The sequence below is a fragment of the Neoarius graeffei genome, chromosome 19 (assembly GCF_027579695.1).
Source record: "Neoarius graeffei isolate fNeoGra1 chromosome 19, fNeoGra1.pri, whole genome shotgun sequence".
In the NCBI taxonomy this organism is placed as follows: Eukaryota; Metazoa; Chordata; class Actinopteri; order Siluriformes; family Ariidae; genus Neoarius; species Neoarius graeffei.
Genome location: NC_083587.1, coordinates 39,674,000 through 39,693,542, shown reverse-complemented (window position 1 = coordinate 39,693,542; position 19,543 = coordinate 39,674,000). Strand labels below are relative to the sequence as shown.

Here is a 19,543-nt window from a genome sequence, read left to right as displayed (position 1 = left end):
TTCATGAGTCCACCATCAGGAGAACACTGAACAACAATGGTGTGCATGGCAGGGTTGCAAGGAGAAAGCCACTGCTCTCCAAAAAGAACATTGCTGCTCGTCTGCAGTTTGCTAAAGATCATGTTGACAAGACAGAAGGCTATTGGAAAAATGTTTTGTGGACGGATGAGACCAAAATAGACCTTTTTGGTTTAAATGAGAAGCGCTATGTTTGGAGAAAGGAAAACACTGCATTCCAGCATAAGAACCTTATCCCATCTGTGAAACATGGTGGTGGTAGTATCATGGTTTGGGCCGGTTTTGCTGCATCTGGGCCAGGACGGCTTGCCATCATTGATGGAACAATGAATTCTGAATTATACCAGTGAATTCTAAAGGAAAATGTCAGGACATCTGTCCATGAACTGAATCTCAAGAGAAGGTGGGTCATGCAGCAAGACAACGACCCTAAGCACACAAGTCGTTCTACCAAAGAATGGTTAAAGAAGAATAAAGTTAATGTTTTGGAATGGCCAAGTCAAAGTCCTGACCTTAATCTAATCGAAATCTTGTGGAAAGACCTGAAGCGAGCAGTTCATGCGAGGAAACCCACCAACATCCCAGAGTTGAAGCTGTTCTGCATGGAGGAATGGGCTAAAATTCCTCCAAGCCGGTGTGCAGGACTGATCAACAGTTACCGCAAACGTTTAGTTGCAGTTATTGCTGCACAAGGGGGTCACACCAGATACGGAAAGCAAAGGTTCACATACTTTTGCCACTCACAGATACGTAATATTGGATCATTTTCCTGAATAAATAAATGACCAAGTATAATATTTTTGTCTCATTTGTTTAACTGGGTTCTCTTTATCTACTTTTAGGACTTGTGTGAAAATCTGATGATGTTTTTGGTCATATTTATGCAGAAATATAGAAAATTCTAAAGGGTTCACAAACTTTCAAGCACCACAAACCAGTTCCTAATCTGTTTACATGCACTGTTATGATTCCGGTTTTTGATTTCTAATGTGCAACATTAGAAATCATCGCTTTGCCATTATGGATTATTCTGTGTAGAATGATGGACAAAATGGGGTTTAAAAAACAAATTTAATCAAAAGAGCAAAGTGTGCAAAGGCTGAAGTGGTCTGAAGTCTTTCAGAACCTGTGGTATTAAATCTAATACTAATTAACTTGTGCGATGAATCAGGCTTTAGAGCATTGGGGCTTCCAGCTGGATGAAATATTCTGGTCCCATGTCCAAATATTCTACAGAGTCGGATTATAATCCCATGCACCCGTGGCTACTGTGCAGGTTAATACAAGATAAACCATGGCGTCTTCAGGAGGACAGATGCTATTAGCAGCCGACTTACAAACAAACTATGGCATTTGTAGCCAATAAACAGTCCAAGGTCCAAGTGCTAACGGATGGCGTCCCACAGAATGCAGTGTTTCGGAGCTAACCAGAGAACAGCTACTAGCACACAGTTCACTAGAGGAGCTCCAGGGACATCTCCGTGTTTCTTCTCTGTTATTATCCTGCACACTATCAGCCAGCTAACACTATAGCTCGTCATATGTTTAACGATGCTGTCAGTGAACTCACTCCTCACTCTGAGATCACCATCCAGTCTCAGTAACTAGCAGTTCAGTAATGCAGTGAGCTCGCTCCTCACTCTGAGATCACCATCCAGTCTCAGTAACTAGCAGTTCAGTAATGCAGTGAGCTCGCTCCTCACTCTGAGATCACCATCCAGTCTCAGTAACTAGCAGTTCAGTAATGCAGTGAGCTCGCTCCTCACTCTGAGATCACCATCCAGTCTCAGTAACTAGCAGTTCAGTAATGCAGTGAGCTCGCTCCTCACTCTGAGATCACCATCCAGTCTCAGTAACTAGCGGTTCAGTAATGCAGTGAACTCACTCCTCACTCTGAGATCACCATCCAGTCTCAGTAACTAGCGGTTCAGTAATGCAGTGAACTCACTCCTCACTCTGAGATCACCATCCAGTCTCAGTAACTAGCGGTTCAGTAATGCAGTGAGCTCGCTCCTCACTCTGAGATCACCATCCAGTCTCAGTAACTAGCAGTTCAGTAATGCAGTGAACTCACTCCTCACTCTGAGATCACCATCCAGTCTCAGTAACTAGCAGTTCAGTAATGCAGTGAACTCGCTCCTCACTCTGAGATCACCATCCAGTCTCAGTAACTAGCAGTTCAGTAATGCAGTGAACTCGCTCCTCACTCTGAGATCACCATCCAGTCTCAGTAACTAGCAGTTCAGTAATGCAGTGAGCTCGCTCCTCACTCTGAGATCACCATCCAGTCTCAGTAACTAGCGGTTCAGTAATGCAGTGAACTCACTCCTCACTCTGAGATCACCATCCAGTCTCAGTAACTAGCGGTTCAGTAATGCAGTGAGCTCGCTCCTCACTCTGAGATCACCATCCAGTCTCAGTAACTAGCAGTTCAGTAATGCAGTGAGCTCGCTCCTCACTCTGAGATCACCATCCAGTCTCAGTAACTAGCAGTTCAGTAATGCAGTGAGCTCACTCCTCACTCTGAGATCACCATCCAGTCTCAGTAACTAGCGGTTCAGTAATGCAGTGAGCTCACTCCTCACTCTGAGATCACCATCCAGTCTCAGTAACTAGCAGTTCAGTAATGCAGTGAACTCACTCCTCACTCTGAGATCACCATCCAGTCTCAGTAACTAGCAGTTCAGTAATGCAGTGAACTCGCTCCTCACTCTGAGATCACCATCCAGTCTCAGTAACTAGCAGTTCAGTAATGCAGTGAGCTCGCTCCTCACTCTGAGATCACCATCCAGTCTCAGTAACTAGCAGTTCAGTAATGCAGTGAGCTCACTCCTCACTCTGAGATCACCATCCAGTCTCAGTAACTAGCAGTTCAGTAATGCAGTGAACTCGCTCCTCACTCTGAGATCACCATCCAGTCTCAGTAACTAGCAGTTCAGTAATGCAGTGAGCTCGCTCCTCACTCTGAGATCACCATCCAGTCTCAGTAACTAGCAGTTCAGTAATGCAGTGAACTCACTCCTCACTCTGAGATCACCATCCAGTCTCAGTAACTAGCAGTTCAGTAATGCAGTGAGCTCGCTCCTCACTCTGAGATCACCATCCAGTCTCAGTAACTAGCGGTTCAGTAATGCAGTGAACTCACTCCTCACTCTGAGATCACCATCCAGTCTCAGTAACTAGCAGTTCAGTAATGCAGTGAACTCACTCCTCACTCTGAGATCACCATCCAGTCTCAGTAACTAGCGGTTCAGTAATGCAGTGAACTCACTCCTCACTCTCAGATCACCATCCAGTCTCAGTAACTAGCAGTTCAGTAATGCAGTGAACTCACTCCTCACTCTGAGATCACCATCCAGTCTCAGTAACTAGCAGTTCAGTAATGCAGTGAGCTCGCTCCTCACTCTGAGATCACCATCCAGTCTCAGTAACTAGCGGTTCAGTAATGCAGTGAACTCACTCCTCACTCTGAGATCACCATCCAGTCTCAGTAACTAGCAGTTCAGTAATGCAGTGAACTCACTCCTCACTCTGAGATCACCATCCAGTCTCAGTAACTAGCAGTTCAGTAATGCAGTGAACTCACTCCTCACTCTGAGATCACCATCCAGTCTCAGTAACTAGCAGTTCAGTAATGCAGTGAACTCACTCCTCACTCTGAGATCACCATCCAGTCTCAGTAACTAGCGGTTCAGTAATGCAGTGAACTCACTCCTCACTCTGAGATCACCATCCAGTCTCAGTAACTAGCGGTTCAGTAATGCAGTGAACTCACTCCTCACTCTCAGATCACCATCCAGTCTCAGTAACTAGCAGTTCAGTAATGCAGTGAACTCACTCCTCACTCTGAGATCACCATCCAGTCTCAGTAACTAGCAGTTCAGTAATGCAGTGAGCTCGCTCCTCACTCTGAGATCACCATCCAGTCTCAGTAACTAGCAGTTCAGTAATGCAGTGAGCTCGCTCCTCACTCTGAGATCACCATCCAGTCTCAGTAACTAGCAGTTCAGTAATGCAGTGAGCTCGCTCCTCACTCTGAGATCACCATCCAGTCTCAGTAACTAGCAGTTCAGTAATGCAGTGAGCTCGCTCCTCACTCTGAGATCACCATCCAGTCTCAGTAACTAGCGGTTCAGTAATGCAGTGAACTCACTCCTCACTCTGAGATCACCATCCAGTCTCAGTAACTAGCGGTTCAGTAATGCAGTGAACTCACTCCTCACTCTGAGATCACCATCCAGTCTCAGTAACTAGCGGTTCAGTAATGCAGTGAGCTCGCTCCTCACTCTGAGATCACCATCCAGTCTCAGTAACTAGCAGTTCAGTAATGCAGTGAGCTCGCTCCTCACTCTGAGATCACCATCCAGTCTCAGTAACTAGCAGTTCAGTAATGCAGTGAGCTCGCTCCTCACTCTGAGATCACCATCCAGTCTCAGTAACTAGCGGTTCAGTAATGCAGTGAACTCACTCCTCACTCTGAGATCACCATCCAGTCTCAGTAACTAGCGGTTCAGTAATGCAGTGAGCTCGCTCCTCACTCTGAGATCACCATCCAGTCTCAGTAACTAGCAGTTCAGTAATGCAGTGAGCTCGCTCCTCACTCTGAGATCACCATCCAGTCTCAGTAACTAGCAGTTCAGTAATGCAGTGAGCTCACTCCTCACTCTGAGATCACCATCCAGTCTCAGTAACTAGCGGTTCAGTAATGCAGTGAGCTCACTCCTCACTCTGAGATCACCATCCAGTCTCAGTAACTAGCAGTTCAGTAATGCAGTGAACTCACTCCTCACTCTGAGATCACCATCCAGTCTCAGTAACTAGCAGTTCAGTAATGCAGTGAACTCACTCCTCACTCTGAGATCACCATCCAGTCTCAGTAACTAGCAGTTCAGTAATGCAGTGAGCTCGCTCCTCACTCTGAGATCACCATCCAGTCTCAGTAACTAGCAGTTCAGTAATGCAGTGAGCTCACTCCTCACTCTGAGATCACCATCCAGTCTCAGTAACTAGCAGTTCAGTAATGCAGTGAACTCGCTCCTCACTCTGAGATCACCATCCAGTCTCAGTAACTAGCAGTTCAGTAATGCAGTGAGCTCGCTCCTCACTCTGAGATCACCATCCAGTCTCAGTAACTAGCAGTTCAGTAATGCAGTGAACTCACTCCTCACTCTGAGATCACCATCCAGTCTCAGTAACTAGCAGTTCAGTAATGCAGTGAGCTCGCTCCTCACTCTGAGATCACCATCCAGTCTCAGTAACTAGCGGTTCAGTAATGCAGTGAACTCACTCCTCACTCTGAGATCACCATCCAGTCTCAGTAACTAGCGGTTCAGTAATGCAGTGAGCTCGCTCCTCACTCTGAGATCACCATCCAGTCTCAGTAACTAGCAGTTCAGTAATGCAGTGAGCTCGCTCCTCACTCTGAGATCACCATCCAGTCTCAGTAACTAGCGGTTCAGTAATGCAGTGAGCTCACTCCTCACTCTGAGATCACCATCCAGTCTCAGTAACTAGCGGTTCAGTAATGCAGTGAGCTCACTCCTCACTCTGAGATCACCATCCAGTCTCAGTAACTAGCAGTTCAGTAATGCAGTGAACTCACTCCTCACTCTGAGATCACCATCCAGTCTCAGTAACTAGCAGTTCAGTAATGCAGTGAACTCACTCCTCACTCTGAGATCACCATCCAGTCTCAGTAACTAGCAGTTCAGTAATGCAGTGAACTCACTCCTCACTCTGAGATCACCATCCAGTCTCAGTAACTAGCAGTTCAGTAATGCAGTGAACTCACTCCTCACTCTGAGATCACCATCCAGTCTCAGTAACTAGCAGTTCAGTAATGCAGTGAGCTCGCTCCTCACTCTGAGATCACCATCCAGTCTCAGTAACTAGCAGTTCAGTAATGCAGTGAACTCACTCCTCACTCTGAGATCACCATCCAGTCTCAGTAACTAGCAGTTCAGTAATGCAGTGAGCTCGCTCCTCACTCTGAGATCACCATCCAGTCTCAGTAACTAGCGGTTCAGTAATGCAGTGAACTCACTCCTCACTCTGAGATCACCATCCAGTCTCAGTAACTAGCAGTTCAGTAATGCAGTGAACTCACTCCTCACTCTGAGATCACCATCCAGTCTCAGTAACTAGCGGTTCAGTAATGCAGTGAACTCACTCCTCACTCTCAGATCACCATCCAGTCTCAGTAACTAGCAGTTCAGTAATGCAGTGAACTCACTCCTCACTCTGAGATCACCATCCAGTCTCAGTAACTAGCAGTTCAGTAATGCAGTGAGCTCGCTCCTCACTCTGAGATCACCATCCAGTCTCAGTAACTAGCGGTTCAGTAATGCAGTGAACTCACTCCTCACTCTGAGATCACCATCCAGTCTCAGTAACTAGCAGTTCAGTAATGCAGTGAACTCACTCCTCACTCTGAGATCACCATCCAGTCTCAGTAACTAGCAGTTCAGTAATGCAGTGAACTCACTCCTCACTCTGAGATCACCATCCAGTCTCAGTAACTAGCAGTTCAGTAATGCAGTGAACTCACTCCTCACTCTGAGATCACCATCCAGTCTCAGTAACTAGCGGTTCAGTAATGCAGTGAACTCACTCCTCACTCTCAGATCACCATCCAGTCTCAGTAACTAGCAGTTCAGTAATGCAGTGAACTCACTCCTCACTCTGAGATCACCATCCAGTCTCAGTAACTAGCAGTTCAGTAATGCAGTGAGCTCGCTCCTCACTCTGAGATCACCATCCAGTCTCAGTAACTAGCGGTTCAGTAATGCAGTGAACTCACTCCTCACTCTGAGATCACCATCCAGTCTCAGTAACTAGCGGTTCAGTAATGCAGTGAACTCACTCCTCACTCTCAGATCACCATCCAGTCTCAGTAACTAGCAGTTCAGTAATGCAGTGAACTCGCTCCTCACTCTGAGATCACCATCCAGTCTCAGTAACTAGCGGTTCAGTAATGCAGTGAACTCACTCCTCACTCTCAGATCACCATCCAGTCTCAGTAACTAGCAGTTCAGTAATGCAGTGAACTCACTCCTCACTCTGAGATCACCATCCAGTCTCAGTAACTAGCAGTTCAGTAATGCAGTGAGCTCGCTCCTCACTCTGAGATCACCATCCAGTCTCAGTAACTAGCGGTTCAGTAATGCAGTGAACTCACTCCTCACTCTGAGATCACCATCCAGTCTCAGTAACTAGCGGTTCAGTAATGCAGTGAGCTCACTCCTCACTCTGAGATCACCATCCAGTCTCAGTAACTAGCGGTTCAGTAATGCAGTGAACTCACTCCTCACTCTGAGATCACCATCCAGTCTCAGTAACTAGCAGTTCAGTAATGCAGTGAGCTCACTCCTCACTCTGAGATCACCATCCAGTCTCAGTAACTAGCGGTTCAGTAATGCAGTGAACTCACTCCTCACTCTGAGATCACCATCCAGTCTCAGTAACTAGCAGTTCAGTAATGCAGTGAACTCACTCCTCACTCTGAGATCACCATCCAGTCTCAGTAACTAGCGGTTCAGTAATGCAGTGAGCTCACTCCTCACTCTGAGATCACCATCCAGTCTCAGTAACTAGCAGTTCAGTAATGCAGTGAGCTCGCTCCTCACTCTGAGATCACCATCCAGTCTCAGTAACTAGCGGTTCAGTAATGCAGTGAACTCACTCCTCACTCTGAGATCACCATCCAGTCTCAGTAACTAGCGGTTCAGTAATGCAGTGAACTCACTCCTCACTCTGAGATCACCATCCAGTCTCAGTAACTAGCGGTTCAGTAATGCAGTGAGCTCGCTCCTCACTCTGAGATCACCATCCAGTCTCAGTAACTAGCAGTTCAGTAATGCAGTGAACTCACTCCTCACTCTGAGATCACCATCCAGTCTCAGTAACTAGCAGTTCAGTAATGCAGTGAGCTCGCTCCTCACTCTGAGATCACCATCCAGTCTCAGTAACTAGCAGTTCAGTAATGCAGTGAACTCACTCCTCACTCTGAGATCACCATCCAGTCTCAGTAACTAGCGGTTCAGTAATGCAGTGAACTCACTCCTCACTCTGAGATCACCATCCAGTCTCAGTAACTAGCAGTTCAGTAATGCAGTGAACTCACTCTGAGATCACCATCCAGTCTCAGTAACTAGCAGTTCAGTAATGCAGTGAACTCACTCCTCACTCTGAGATCACCATCCAGTCTCAGTAACTAGCGGTTCAGTAATGCAGTGAACTCACTCCTCACTCTGAGATCACCATCCAGTCTCAGTAACTAGCAGTTCAGTAATGCAGTGAACTCACTCCTCACTCTGAGATCACCATCCAGTCTCAGTAACTAGCAGTTCAGTAATGCAGTGAACTCACTCCTCACTCTGAGATCACCATCCAGTCTCAGTAACTAGCAGTTCAGTAATGCAGTGAGCTCGCTCCTCACTCTGAGATCACCATCCAGTCTCAGTAACTAGCAGTTCAGTAATGCAGTGAACTCACTCCTCACTCTGAGATCACCATCCAGTCTCAGTAACTAGCGGTTCAGTAATGCAGTGAACTCACTCCTCACTCTGAGATCACCATCCAGTCTCAGTAACTAGCAGTTCAGTAATGCAGTGAACTCACTCTGAGATCACCATCCAGTCTCAGTAACTAGCAGTTCAGTAATGCAGTGAACTCACTCCTCACTCTGAGATCACCATCCAGTCTCAGTAATGCAGTGAGCTCGCTAGCCTCCCGGAGCTAAGCTAGCTACTTACCATGGGAGCAATATGAAAAGGCGACTTTATGCAGAAAAAATCGACGTCAGAGTGTAAACTAGTGTTACAGCACGGGGGACAATCAGGCACTGCACCGTGGATTCTAGCTGATTATTTCGTTCCAGAGCCGATTTTAGTGAATGTGAATTAACTCCGTTATCTCACTGTGTTTCCCCTCAGGCTGTTTAAACGGCTCCTGGCAACGGAACGGCGTCACTGCACCGCTACCACAGAGACAGTAGGGGGCGCTGCATCAGGGCAGGCAGCACAGAGCGCTGAACACATCCGCGAAGAAGTTGTAGAGGGCAAAGGTTTTATTATTATTATTATTATTGCTATTTTTGTTATTATTATTATTGTTGTTCTGCTTCTCCTTATTTTCCCTCTTATTCTTCCTCTGCTTCTCCTCTTCTTCTTCTTCTTGCTAGAATAATAAAGTGTTCTCATTTATTATTGTTATTGTTGTTATTATTATTGTTGTTGTTCTCTTCTTATTTTGCCTCTTATTCTTCTTCATCCTCTGCTGCTTATTATTATTATTATTATTATTATTATTATTATTGCTGGAATAATAGTGTTCTCATTTATTATTGTTGTTATTCTTATTGCTATTGTTATTATTATTATTGTTGTTGTTCTGCTTCTCTTCTTATTTTGCCTTTTCTTCTTCTTATTATTATTATTATTATTGCTGGAATAATAAACAGTGTTCTCATTTATTATTGTTATTATTATTATTATTATATTGCTATTGTTATTATTATTATTGTTCTGCTTCTCTTCTTATTTTGCCTCTTCTTCTTCTTCCTCTGATTATTATTATTATTATTATTATTATTATTATTGCTGGAATAATAAACAGTGTTCTCATTTATTATTGTTATTATTATTATTATTGCTATTGTTGTTATTATTATTATTGTTGTTCTGCTTCTCTTCTTATTTTCCCTCTTCTTCTTCTTCTTCTTCTTATTATTATTATTGCTGGGATAATAAACAGTGTTCTCATTTATTATTGTTGTTGTTATTCTTATTGTTATTACTTCCGCCAAGGAGGTTATGTTGTCAGTAGTGTTGGTTTGTTTGTTTGTTGGTTGGTTTGACTGTTAGCAACATTACGGAAAAAGTTATGAACGGATTGCTCTGAAATTTTTTTTCCAGAGATGTGACTGGGCACAAGTAACAATTCATTAAATTTTGGCGGTGATCCGGATCACCTTCTGGATCCTGGATTTTTTTGAAGGATTCTTGGCGGAGGTCTGCGCTCTCCAAGTGCTTTTTTAGTTATTGTTGTTCTTATTCTTGTTGTTGTTCTCCTTCTCTTCTTATTTTGCCTCTTATTCTTCTTCCTCTGCTTCTTCTTCTTATTATTATTGCTGGGATAATAAACAGTGTTCTCATTTATTATTGTTGTTATTATTCTTATTATTGCTATTGTTATTATTATTGTTGTTGTTCTCCTTCTCTTCTTATTTTGCCTCTTCTTCTTATTATTATTATTATTATTATTATTGCTGGGATAATAAACAGTGTTCTCATTTATTATTATTATCTCATTATCTCTAGCCGCTTTATCCTGTTCTACAGGGTCGCAGGCAAGCTGGAGCCTATCCCAGCTGACTACGGGTGAAAGGTAGGGTACACCCTGGACAAGTCGCCAGGTCATCACAGGGCCGACACATAGACACAGACAACCATTCACACTCACATTCACACCTACGGTCAATTTAGAGTCACCAGTTAACCTAACCTGCATGTCTTTGGACTGTGGGGGAAACCGGAGCACCCGGAGGAAACCCACGCGGACACGGGGAGAACATGCAAACTCCGCACAGAAAGGCCCTTGCCGGCCACGGGGCTCGAACCCGGACCTTCTTGCTGTGAGGCGACAGTGCTAACCACTACACCACCGTGCCGCCGTGTGGTGACTCAATAAATAAATAAAACAGTAAATTTTTATTTTCATTCACTATTTCCAGTTTTTCCACCATTTCCATCATTTATCATATTCAGTCTTGTAGGTTGGTTATTGTGGCCTCAGGTTTTGGTAGCTTGCTACGGTATGCTGACTGATTAGCTTACCTGAGCTATCTATCGTGTATCTGTCGCTAGTTTGCAGTGTACAGGGGCTGGGCGAAGCCCCCAATGGCATTTCAGCTGACAGGGCTTCAGCTGACAGTAATGCCGCTGGTGTGTTTGTCAGTCTGAATTAGAAAGCAACTTTAAAATGCCACCAAAGGCTACAAAAGTACCCATTAAGCCAAGGACATACATGGTGTCAGAAGACTGTATTAATAAATACATAAGACTGTAATAAACGTAAACTGGCATGACTGTTGCCTCGCTCCGAGCTATGTATAGAAAATAAATATAGGCTACTATGACGAGTATTGGGCATTTATTCTATAGATGTCTGGATACCGTTAGCCAATATTAATTATTGCAATGTGGACTCTTCTGTGAATGAGGTTACTGGACGAACAGGTCAACGAGAGGAAGAGACCATCTCTTTCCCCCAAAAAAATATCGCTGGCATTTAGGGTTTTAATGCATGCTGATGCTGCATGTATGAACATATGAGCGACCGGTCTGTTTGCTCAAACGTGACGGGTGTTTCGCACACCATCACATTAAAAGTTATACATGTTGTTTTGATGCCTGTTTGTTTCCCAAATATATATGGGTGTGTCTTAATGGGTGAATAAAAGGCATCGAGTTAAATATTATTGTAGAAAGGGGCTTTATGACGTTCAGTCCATTTACTTGCATTGGTTTACGGGGAAGATTTGCCACATCCAATATGGCGGACACTCTGACGTATCCCAGCAACGGGCCACCAGCTCAATGCGGCTTCTATGTTTATATGTCTATGGTGTACCCCGCCTTTCGCCCGTAGTCAGCTGGGATAGGCTCCAGCTTGCCTGCGACCCTGTAGAACAGGATAAAGCGGCTGGAGATAATGGATGGATATATATATTAGTGCTGTCAAGCGATTAAAATATTTAATCGCGATTAATGTCGCGACTGTCATAGTTAACTCGCGATTAATTGCAATTTAATCGCACATTTTTGTCACATGAAAAACCATTGTAATTCTCTTATCAGCATAAAAAAGTGAATGGGCTTGCTCACCGTTCGAACTACGGGGGTACTCGGGGATCCGAGATCCCCTGAAACAGACATGAGATCCCTTGAAAACATGATTTGGGAAATGTTGGGGAGTCTCTAAAATATTGGCAAAATGATGTTTATTGACATAGCAATCGTGTGTAACGGGAAGCATCTGCATATCCGAAGTGAGTGTGCGATGGAGATCCGCGCTCTGAGACAAGCGCAAGCACCCCCCCAAGGGAAAAAAAAGGGACCCCCTGAAAATATCGGCATATTCCGAACACTGTTTGTACCATCTCATCTCATTATCTCTAGCCGCTTTATCCTTCTACAGGGTCGCAGGCAAGCTGGAGCCTATCCCAGCTGACTACGGGCGAAAGGCGGGGTACACCCTGGACAAGTCGCCAGGTCATCACAGGGCTGACACATAGACACAGACAACCATTCACACTCACATTCACACCTACGGTCAATTTAGAGTCACCAGTTAACCTAACCTGCATGTCTTTGGACTGTGGGGGAACCTGGAGCACCCGGAGGAAACCCACGCGGACACGGGGAGAACATGCAAACTCCACACAGAAAGGCCCTCGCCGGCCACGGGGCTCGAACCCAGGACCTTCTTGCTGTGAGGCGACAGCGCTAATCACTACACCACCGTGCCGCCCCTGTTTGTACCAATGTTTGTTTGTTTGTTTGTTTTTTTATTGCAGAGCATAACACGCAGCGGCGCAGGAAGACATTGTCGGCAGGGGGTGCTGTGACGTGACCTGGGACATTTTTTTGAAGGGGGGTCTGGGGGTCCTCCCCCAGAAAATTTTGTATTTCTTAGATGCAATTTCCTGCATTTTAACCAATCAGGCGTCCGAAATCCTTTTAAGCTTGCAATTGCAATATTTCATTAAACTGCCTACTACTTATAGGCCTAATCCGTAAAAACGACGTTTTTTTTTTTTTTTGAGTGATGACGGAAGAATCTGAAGCCTGTCTGTCAATGACAATTCTCAGTTAACACGATTACGAAGGACAGGTTATTTTAGAAGCAGAAGCGCACAGCTGTGGTTTAACAGTCGCAGGTTTTACATCTGCTCTAGATAAACTGAAGGAGACGCAGATTCCACCCGATTACAGCCTTACATACCCAGATCCAGTCAAGCGAGTGTGCATTTCAAATACAGTAGTTAGTCGCACGCACGCACACACACACACACACGAAACAGAACAACACTCTCACTGGAACAACACAAACACCATGGTTCTCTCAATCAACAGACCGAAATCCATGAACCCACTCATCCTACTACTATGGGTTAGTGACACTAACTTAGTGTTCTATTGCAAAAATCACTCATAAAAGTGATGCAGCGGTATTTCACACTCTCCATTAAGAAAAGTAAAAGTAAAACATGATGAGCATGGACACACCGTTTTAAATGAACATTTTTTAAGACTGTAGTTACATCTGAGTCAACTTCAAAGCACGATGCTAGCAACACCTGCACTTGTTCAAGGCATACCAAATAGGCTCAAGTGAACACGACACAGCGGGCAATTAATAACCAAATGGCCTTACCTTAAAACGCTGTCTTGATCATATGACTTCTCGCAATTATTCCACTTAAATCCACACGGTTCTCTTCTGAGACATAGCAACTATTAAGTATCAACTAACTAACTAACTAACTCTTACTCTTTTCTACAGACGGTCGACTCGTACTCGCTTCCTGTTGTAATTTCGTGCGCTGAAAAGCTGAACGTCAACGTCACGACAAAAAAAATTCTGATGGTCCACTAGGCTACATATTAAGTTATAAGTTTTAATTAAATCCTTTTTTAAATAACTAAAATGTAGCCCTCATCATCCTACATCTAAAACATGACATATAAAATCAGCAGAGCCAAATGAAAACAAATAAATAAACAAATATATTTTCACGTAAGTTTGTTTTATGTTCATGTCAGTTTTGAGGGTCCACCACCAGGGGGTGCTGCCGCACCCCCGCACCCCCTGTTCCCGCGCCGGTGATAACACGTTTTGTCACAGCCACTGCAAAGTGGGGCTGGAGCCGCCGATGGGAAACGAAACCTAAGCCGAGCACCGTGGCTCTTCGGGGGAGGGCAGAGGACTCTGGCTGTGCGGGGCGTGGCGTGGCATCATGTCACAGAGCGTTAATCTCGCGATAAAAACATTATTGCCGTTAAAATTGAGTCAAGTTAACGCGTTAATAACGCGACATTTTTGACAGCACTAATATATATATATATATATGGTGGTGTAGTGGTTAGCGCTGTCGCCTCACAGCAAGAAGGTCCTGGGTTCGAGCCCCGGGGCCGGCGAGGGCCTTTCTGTGTGGAGTTTGCACGTTCTCCCCGTGTCCGCGTGGGTTTCCTCCGGGTGCTCCGGTTTCCCCCACAGTCCAAAGACATGCAGGTTAGGTTAACTGGTGACTCTAAATTGACCGTAGGTGTGAATGGTTGTCTGTGTCTATGTGTCAGCCCTGTGATGACCTGGCGACTTGTCCAGGGTGTACCCCGCCTTTCGCCCGTAGTCAGCTGGGATAGGCTCCAGCTTGCCTGCGACCCTGTAGAAGGATAAAGCGGCTAGAGATAATGAGAGATAACTATAATGGAACCATAGATCTCCCAAACAAGACTCTTTTGTGCAGTCTATTTGCCCACAACCGGCACGGTGGTGTAGTGGTTAGCGCTGTCGCCTCACACCAAGAAGGTCCTGGGTTCGAGCCCCGGGGCCGGCGAGGGCCTTTCTGTGTGGAGTTTGCATGTTCTCCGTGTGGGTTTCCTCCGGGTGCTCCGGTTTCCCCCACAGTCCAAAGACATGCAGGTTAGGTTAACTGGTGACTCTAAATTGACCGTAGGTGTGAATGTGAGTGTGAATGGTTGTCTGTGTCTATGTGTCAGCCCTGTGATGACCTGGCGACTTGTCCAGGGTGTACCCCGCCTTTCGCCCATAGTCAGCTGGGATAGGCTCCAGCTTGCCTGCGACCCTGTAGAAGGATAAAGTGGCTACAGATAATGAGATGAAATTATATATATATATATATATATATATATATATATAAACCGGTACCCGGATGAGCCGTATCCGGGTACCGTTCGACTACTATTAAATGCCTCCTAACTCCTCAGGCACCCTCCATCCTGCGTACTATTAGTGTGGAAGTATGGGTATTCGGACGCAGCCCCACACAGTCCTGTTACTGCGCATGTGCACAAGTCCACTGTCTCTGCGAGCGTTTCCTGTTTGATGCTTTTCATTGCCGAACATGGCACAAGTGAAAGAGCTGAAAACTCTTTCGTGTGGAGGTATACACACATTATAAACATTGCCCTGGTTTGTCAGAATGTTATTTGTTAATGTACAGCTCTGGGTTTGTTTACAGGCGTCTTTAATGGCATTGGTAGTTTAGCTGGTGTGTGTGCTCTGTGCTGTGGAGTGAGTTTGTTGTGCTAGCACACTGAGGCACTGGAGGCGGCCGGTCTGATTTGGATGCTTTGCTTTATTGCTTGATTTTAACCGCATCTTTTCTCCTCCAGTTATCACCACGGTCCTTCTAAGTTCAGCGGTTTTTGCATTTGTGGAGGACCTCGATGGCACGTAAGTCAACATTTGCTTCATTTCCGATTCTAAAGACGCTTTAGTCAGACTAACTCATGCATTAAAATGTTTACTAAACCTGAGTGCTTTAAAAATTACATTTTATTTCACGGATCACCGGAGTTCGGCTTTTTCCGGCAGCAGATGCGCTTGACCGGTGTTTTTTCATTGACAGGAACCAGGAAGTGTGTGCACTGAGACTCTGATGAGCTGTGTGTTCTGTTTATTATTATTATTATTATTATTATTATTATTATTATTATTATCTCCTTTAACTCGTTTACCTATAATTTAAGCAGGATGCTAGTTGATAATGGCAACTTAACTGCAGCAAGCATAAATAAAAATGATCAAGTTAGAAGCATCCTACTGATCTCTGTGTAAAATATCTGGATGCTCATTGGCTGTACAGACGAGTGACCAGACCATTTGACCACACCCATCACATGTATTTGGTTTATGTTTACGCGTCATATCCGGCCAAATTTGCCCCCAAAAAGCTATTTCCTGACTCCTCCCTTTCATTACCTCCAATTATTTACTCAACTTCTTATAGTGCTCCTCTTCACTGTTATTCTTTTTTCCTTTTCCAGTTCAGTCTCTGATCTCATCTCATTATCTCTAGCTGCTTTATCCTGTTCTACAGGGTCGCAGGCAAGCTGGAGCCTATCCCAGCTGACTACGGGCGAAAGGCGGGGTACACCCTGGACAAGTCGCCAGGTCATCACAGGGCTGACACATAGACACAGACAACCATTCACACTCACATTCACACCTACGGTCAATTTAGAGTCACCAGTTAACCTAACCTGCATGTCTTTGGACTGTGGGGGAAACCAGAGCACCCGGAGGAAACCCACGTGGACACGGGGAGAACATGCAAACTCCACACAGAAAGGCCCTCGCCGGCCACGGGGCTCGAACCCAGACTTTCTTGCTGTGAGGCAACAGCGCTAACCACTACACCACCGTGCCATCTCAGTCTCTGATCATTTTTTCAATAATTTTTATCGAGATCATTTCAGTTTTTCTCTTATACAGTGTATCTTTTTTCTTTCGTATATTTCTTCCTTTCCGTTTGTAGTTATAAATAGATATTGCCTGATGGTATTTAGGCTTTCTTGAAATTTATGTCAAATTTTTATGTTTCAAATTTTAATGTTTCATCATCATCATTAGTTGAGCGGACTCTGATAAACTTGACCCGTCCAACATCATCCATCATCATTGCTGGGAGATTGGTTGGTTGGCACCTAGTGCCTGAACAGAGTTGATCGATATATTTTGTCATGGGACGACCCACACGAAGATGGCCATGTTTGGGGGGGGGGGTCCAAAGAAACAATTCACTAGCAAGTTCTTATTTAGCTCTGAAGAAATGAGATGTTTAATATGGCTCACAGCATGTGCGTGTATGTCCCATTGAGCTTTGACTCAAGTGATTTTGTTCGAGTCCAGGCTGTGGTGCTGTACATGGAGTATTCGAATAATGTTTTGTGATAATTCTGCAGTAAGTTGTAATTAATTTAAGACTTGTTTAATTTTCATATTTTTTGATGATTGTTTATATGTAATTTGTAACTATACTACGGATTGGTATCTATTTCTAAATAGTTAATTTATCTGCGTATAACTCTCTCTCTTCCATCCATTATTTGCATGATTTAGTTTCATTTCATTCCATTCTTTGCAGTAGAATGGGTTTTATTTATTTATTTATTTTTTATTGCTCATCTGGAACAGTATGAGGGTTCATGGCCTCCGGGCAACAGGAAATGATGTCACTTTTATGGACCCTGACCCACATGCTGTCTCCATCTCTGTGGAAACCAGAATTGTTCTTTCATGTTGGAATGTACACTTTGTTTCCTTCTCTGTTATGCATGCATTGTCTATAGGTTTTCTATTTGGTTGAAAAAATAATAATAATGTCTGCAGTAATCTTCCTGAATGTATCCATGATGATAAAATGTATTGAATACGGTACATTATGATTAAAACACAAACACCCCCACAAAAATCAACCATTCTCACACATGCATACACACACGTATAAATAACATGTCCAGTTTGTGGGTTTTTTTTTTTTTCTCAAAAGATGAATAACATGTCCAGTCTTGTGTAGTTTCCTAGGCAGAGATATGACCGGACCGATCCGATGTGATGTGTGTGGTAATATGGCGGCCAGATCGCTTCACTTTGACTGGCCAATGAGCTGTCCAGATTTTCCGTAGAGCTCACTAATCCCAGTCATTGCTATCACCCACTCAGACTATACTCACCTGTCCTGCTGAAAAACCTGGTCGACCATCTTTGTCAGCTAGTAAATTACTTGAATAGTTAGTCAAGATCTCATCTCATTATCTCTAGCCGCTTTATCCTGTTCTACAGGGTCGCAGGCAAGCTGGAGCCTATCCCAGCTGACTATGGGTGAAAGGCGGGGTACACCCTGGACAAGTCGCCAGGTCATCACAGGGCTGACACATAGACACAGACAACCATTCACACTCACATTCACACCTACGGTCAATTTAGAGTCACCAGTTAACCTAACCTGCATGTCTTTGGACTGTGGGGGAAACCGGAACACCCGGAGGAAACCCACGCGAAGAACATGCAAACTTCGCACAGAAAGGCCCTCGCCGGCCACGGGGCTCGAACCCAGACCTTCTTGCTGTGAGGCGACAGCGCTAACCACTACACCACCGTGCTGCCTAGTCAAGACCTGTCTGATTAAAATAATAATTTCATGTTCGTACTGCTGTGGTATTTTCTTAAAAATAGCTTGTGTATGCTGTAGCGTTAGTACTAGTAATTCAGGAACGGTTTCCTTTCTGCCAACAATCAGCAGCAGGTAAAGATGGTCTCCCAGTTTGACCAGCTCAGACTATATTCTGGCAGGTAGCTGAACAGACAAAGCTGATTTTTTTTTTTTTTTTCTTTCAGCAGGATGATAATTTGTACATTTCTATCATGAGCAAACCATCTTCACTTTTATCTGTGATGTTTGTTTCCTTCTATCCAAACTACAGAATGGTCAAAATTATGATTTCAGTCTGAATATTGCCCCATGGCCGGCGAGGGCCTTTCTGTGCGGAGTTTGCATGTTCTCCCCGTGTCCGCGTGGGTTTCCTCCGGGTGCTCCGGTTTCCCCCACAGTCCAAAGACATGCAGGTTAGGTTAACTGGTGACTCTAAATTGACCGTGAGTGTGAATGGTTGTCTGTGTCTGTGTGTCAGCCCTGTGATGACCTGGCGACTTGTCCAGGGTGTACCCCGCTTGTCGCCTGTAGTCAGCTGGGATAGGCTCCAGCTTGCCTGCGACCCTGTAGAAGGATAAAGCGGCTAGAGATAATGAGATGAGTCTGAATATTTTGCCAAGCTTTGCCCATGCTTATTTGCTGTTAAGATGCCAAACCATGCTGATCAAGTCAAGATGGAAGAGTTTGTCTGCGCCATTCCATATAGAGAATATATTTATTTGTTTTTTACCTTGAATGTGTGCATTGTGCTTACGTTTATATCCCTTCTGTAGATTCAGAGACAACAGAATGGATGATATCTGGCTCGTGGATGTGAGTATTTCTTTTCCACATGCACATTGTGCTTCAAACTGGAGGTGGAAGTGCTGCTTGATAGAATGAGGAGTCATACTCTGGCGATTTAGATGAAAGATAGGTCATGTGTGTCGGCCTGTTGGTGTTAAGTGAAAGGGACATGATGGATGTGCGAGGTTTAAACCCTGGACTCCTCCAGTCATTTGCCGTGCTTTTTCAGTCTGTTCCCAAGCGGCAAGAAACAGTAAAGGAAGTCCAGTAATGGTTACTAGCAGGCTTTTAGTACTCGAGTCTGATTCGTGCCCTAATTTTAAGGACTCGTGACTTGACTTGGACTTGAGCATTGATGACTCGGACTCGTGCATTAACTGAATTCAGACTCATAAACTGGAGACAAGGACTCTGACTTTATTTCTTTTTTTTTTTGTAACCTGCTGCCATAATTTGGCATAAGATATTTATATCCACATTTATTTTTATACTAATTTC

The 19,543-nt window shown here is 44.5% G+C and overlaps 2 protein-coding genes across 4 annotated transcripts in view; one reads left to right on the top strand and one right to left on the bottom strand.

Annotated features, from left to right (window-relative positions):
* Positions 1–8,983, bottom strand: part of lztfl1 (leucine zipper transcription factor-like 1) — a 38,031-nt gene extending 29,048 nt beyond the window's left edge. For both annotated transcript variants that reach the window (XM_060900064.1, XM_060900065.1), the window contains exon 1: positions 8,772–8,983. In XM_060900064.1, coding sequence (XP_060756047.1) covers positions 8,772–8,774 — 3 coding nt within the window. In that variant the 5' untranslated portion in view covers positions 8,775–8,983. The remainder of the gene's footprint in view (positions 1–8,771) is intronic.
* Positions 8,984–15,115: 6,132 nt separating this feature from the next.
* Positions 15,116–19,543, top strand: part of LOC132867264 (protein disulfide-isomerase TMX3-like) — a 57,348-nt gene continuing 52,920 nt past the window's right edge. For both annotated transcript variants that reach the window (XR_009650727.1, XM_060900062.1), the window contains exons 1-3: positions 15,116–15,206; positions 15,438–15,498; positions 19,033–19,072. Coding sequence is in view for 1 of the 2 variants with exons in the window: in XM_060900062.1 (XP_060756045.1) it covers positions 15,167–15,206; positions 15,438–15,498; positions 19,033–19,072 (141 nt within the window). In the remaining variant the exon portion in view is untranslated. The remainder of the gene's footprint in view (positions 15,207–15,437; positions 15,499–19,032; positions 19,073–19,543) is intronic.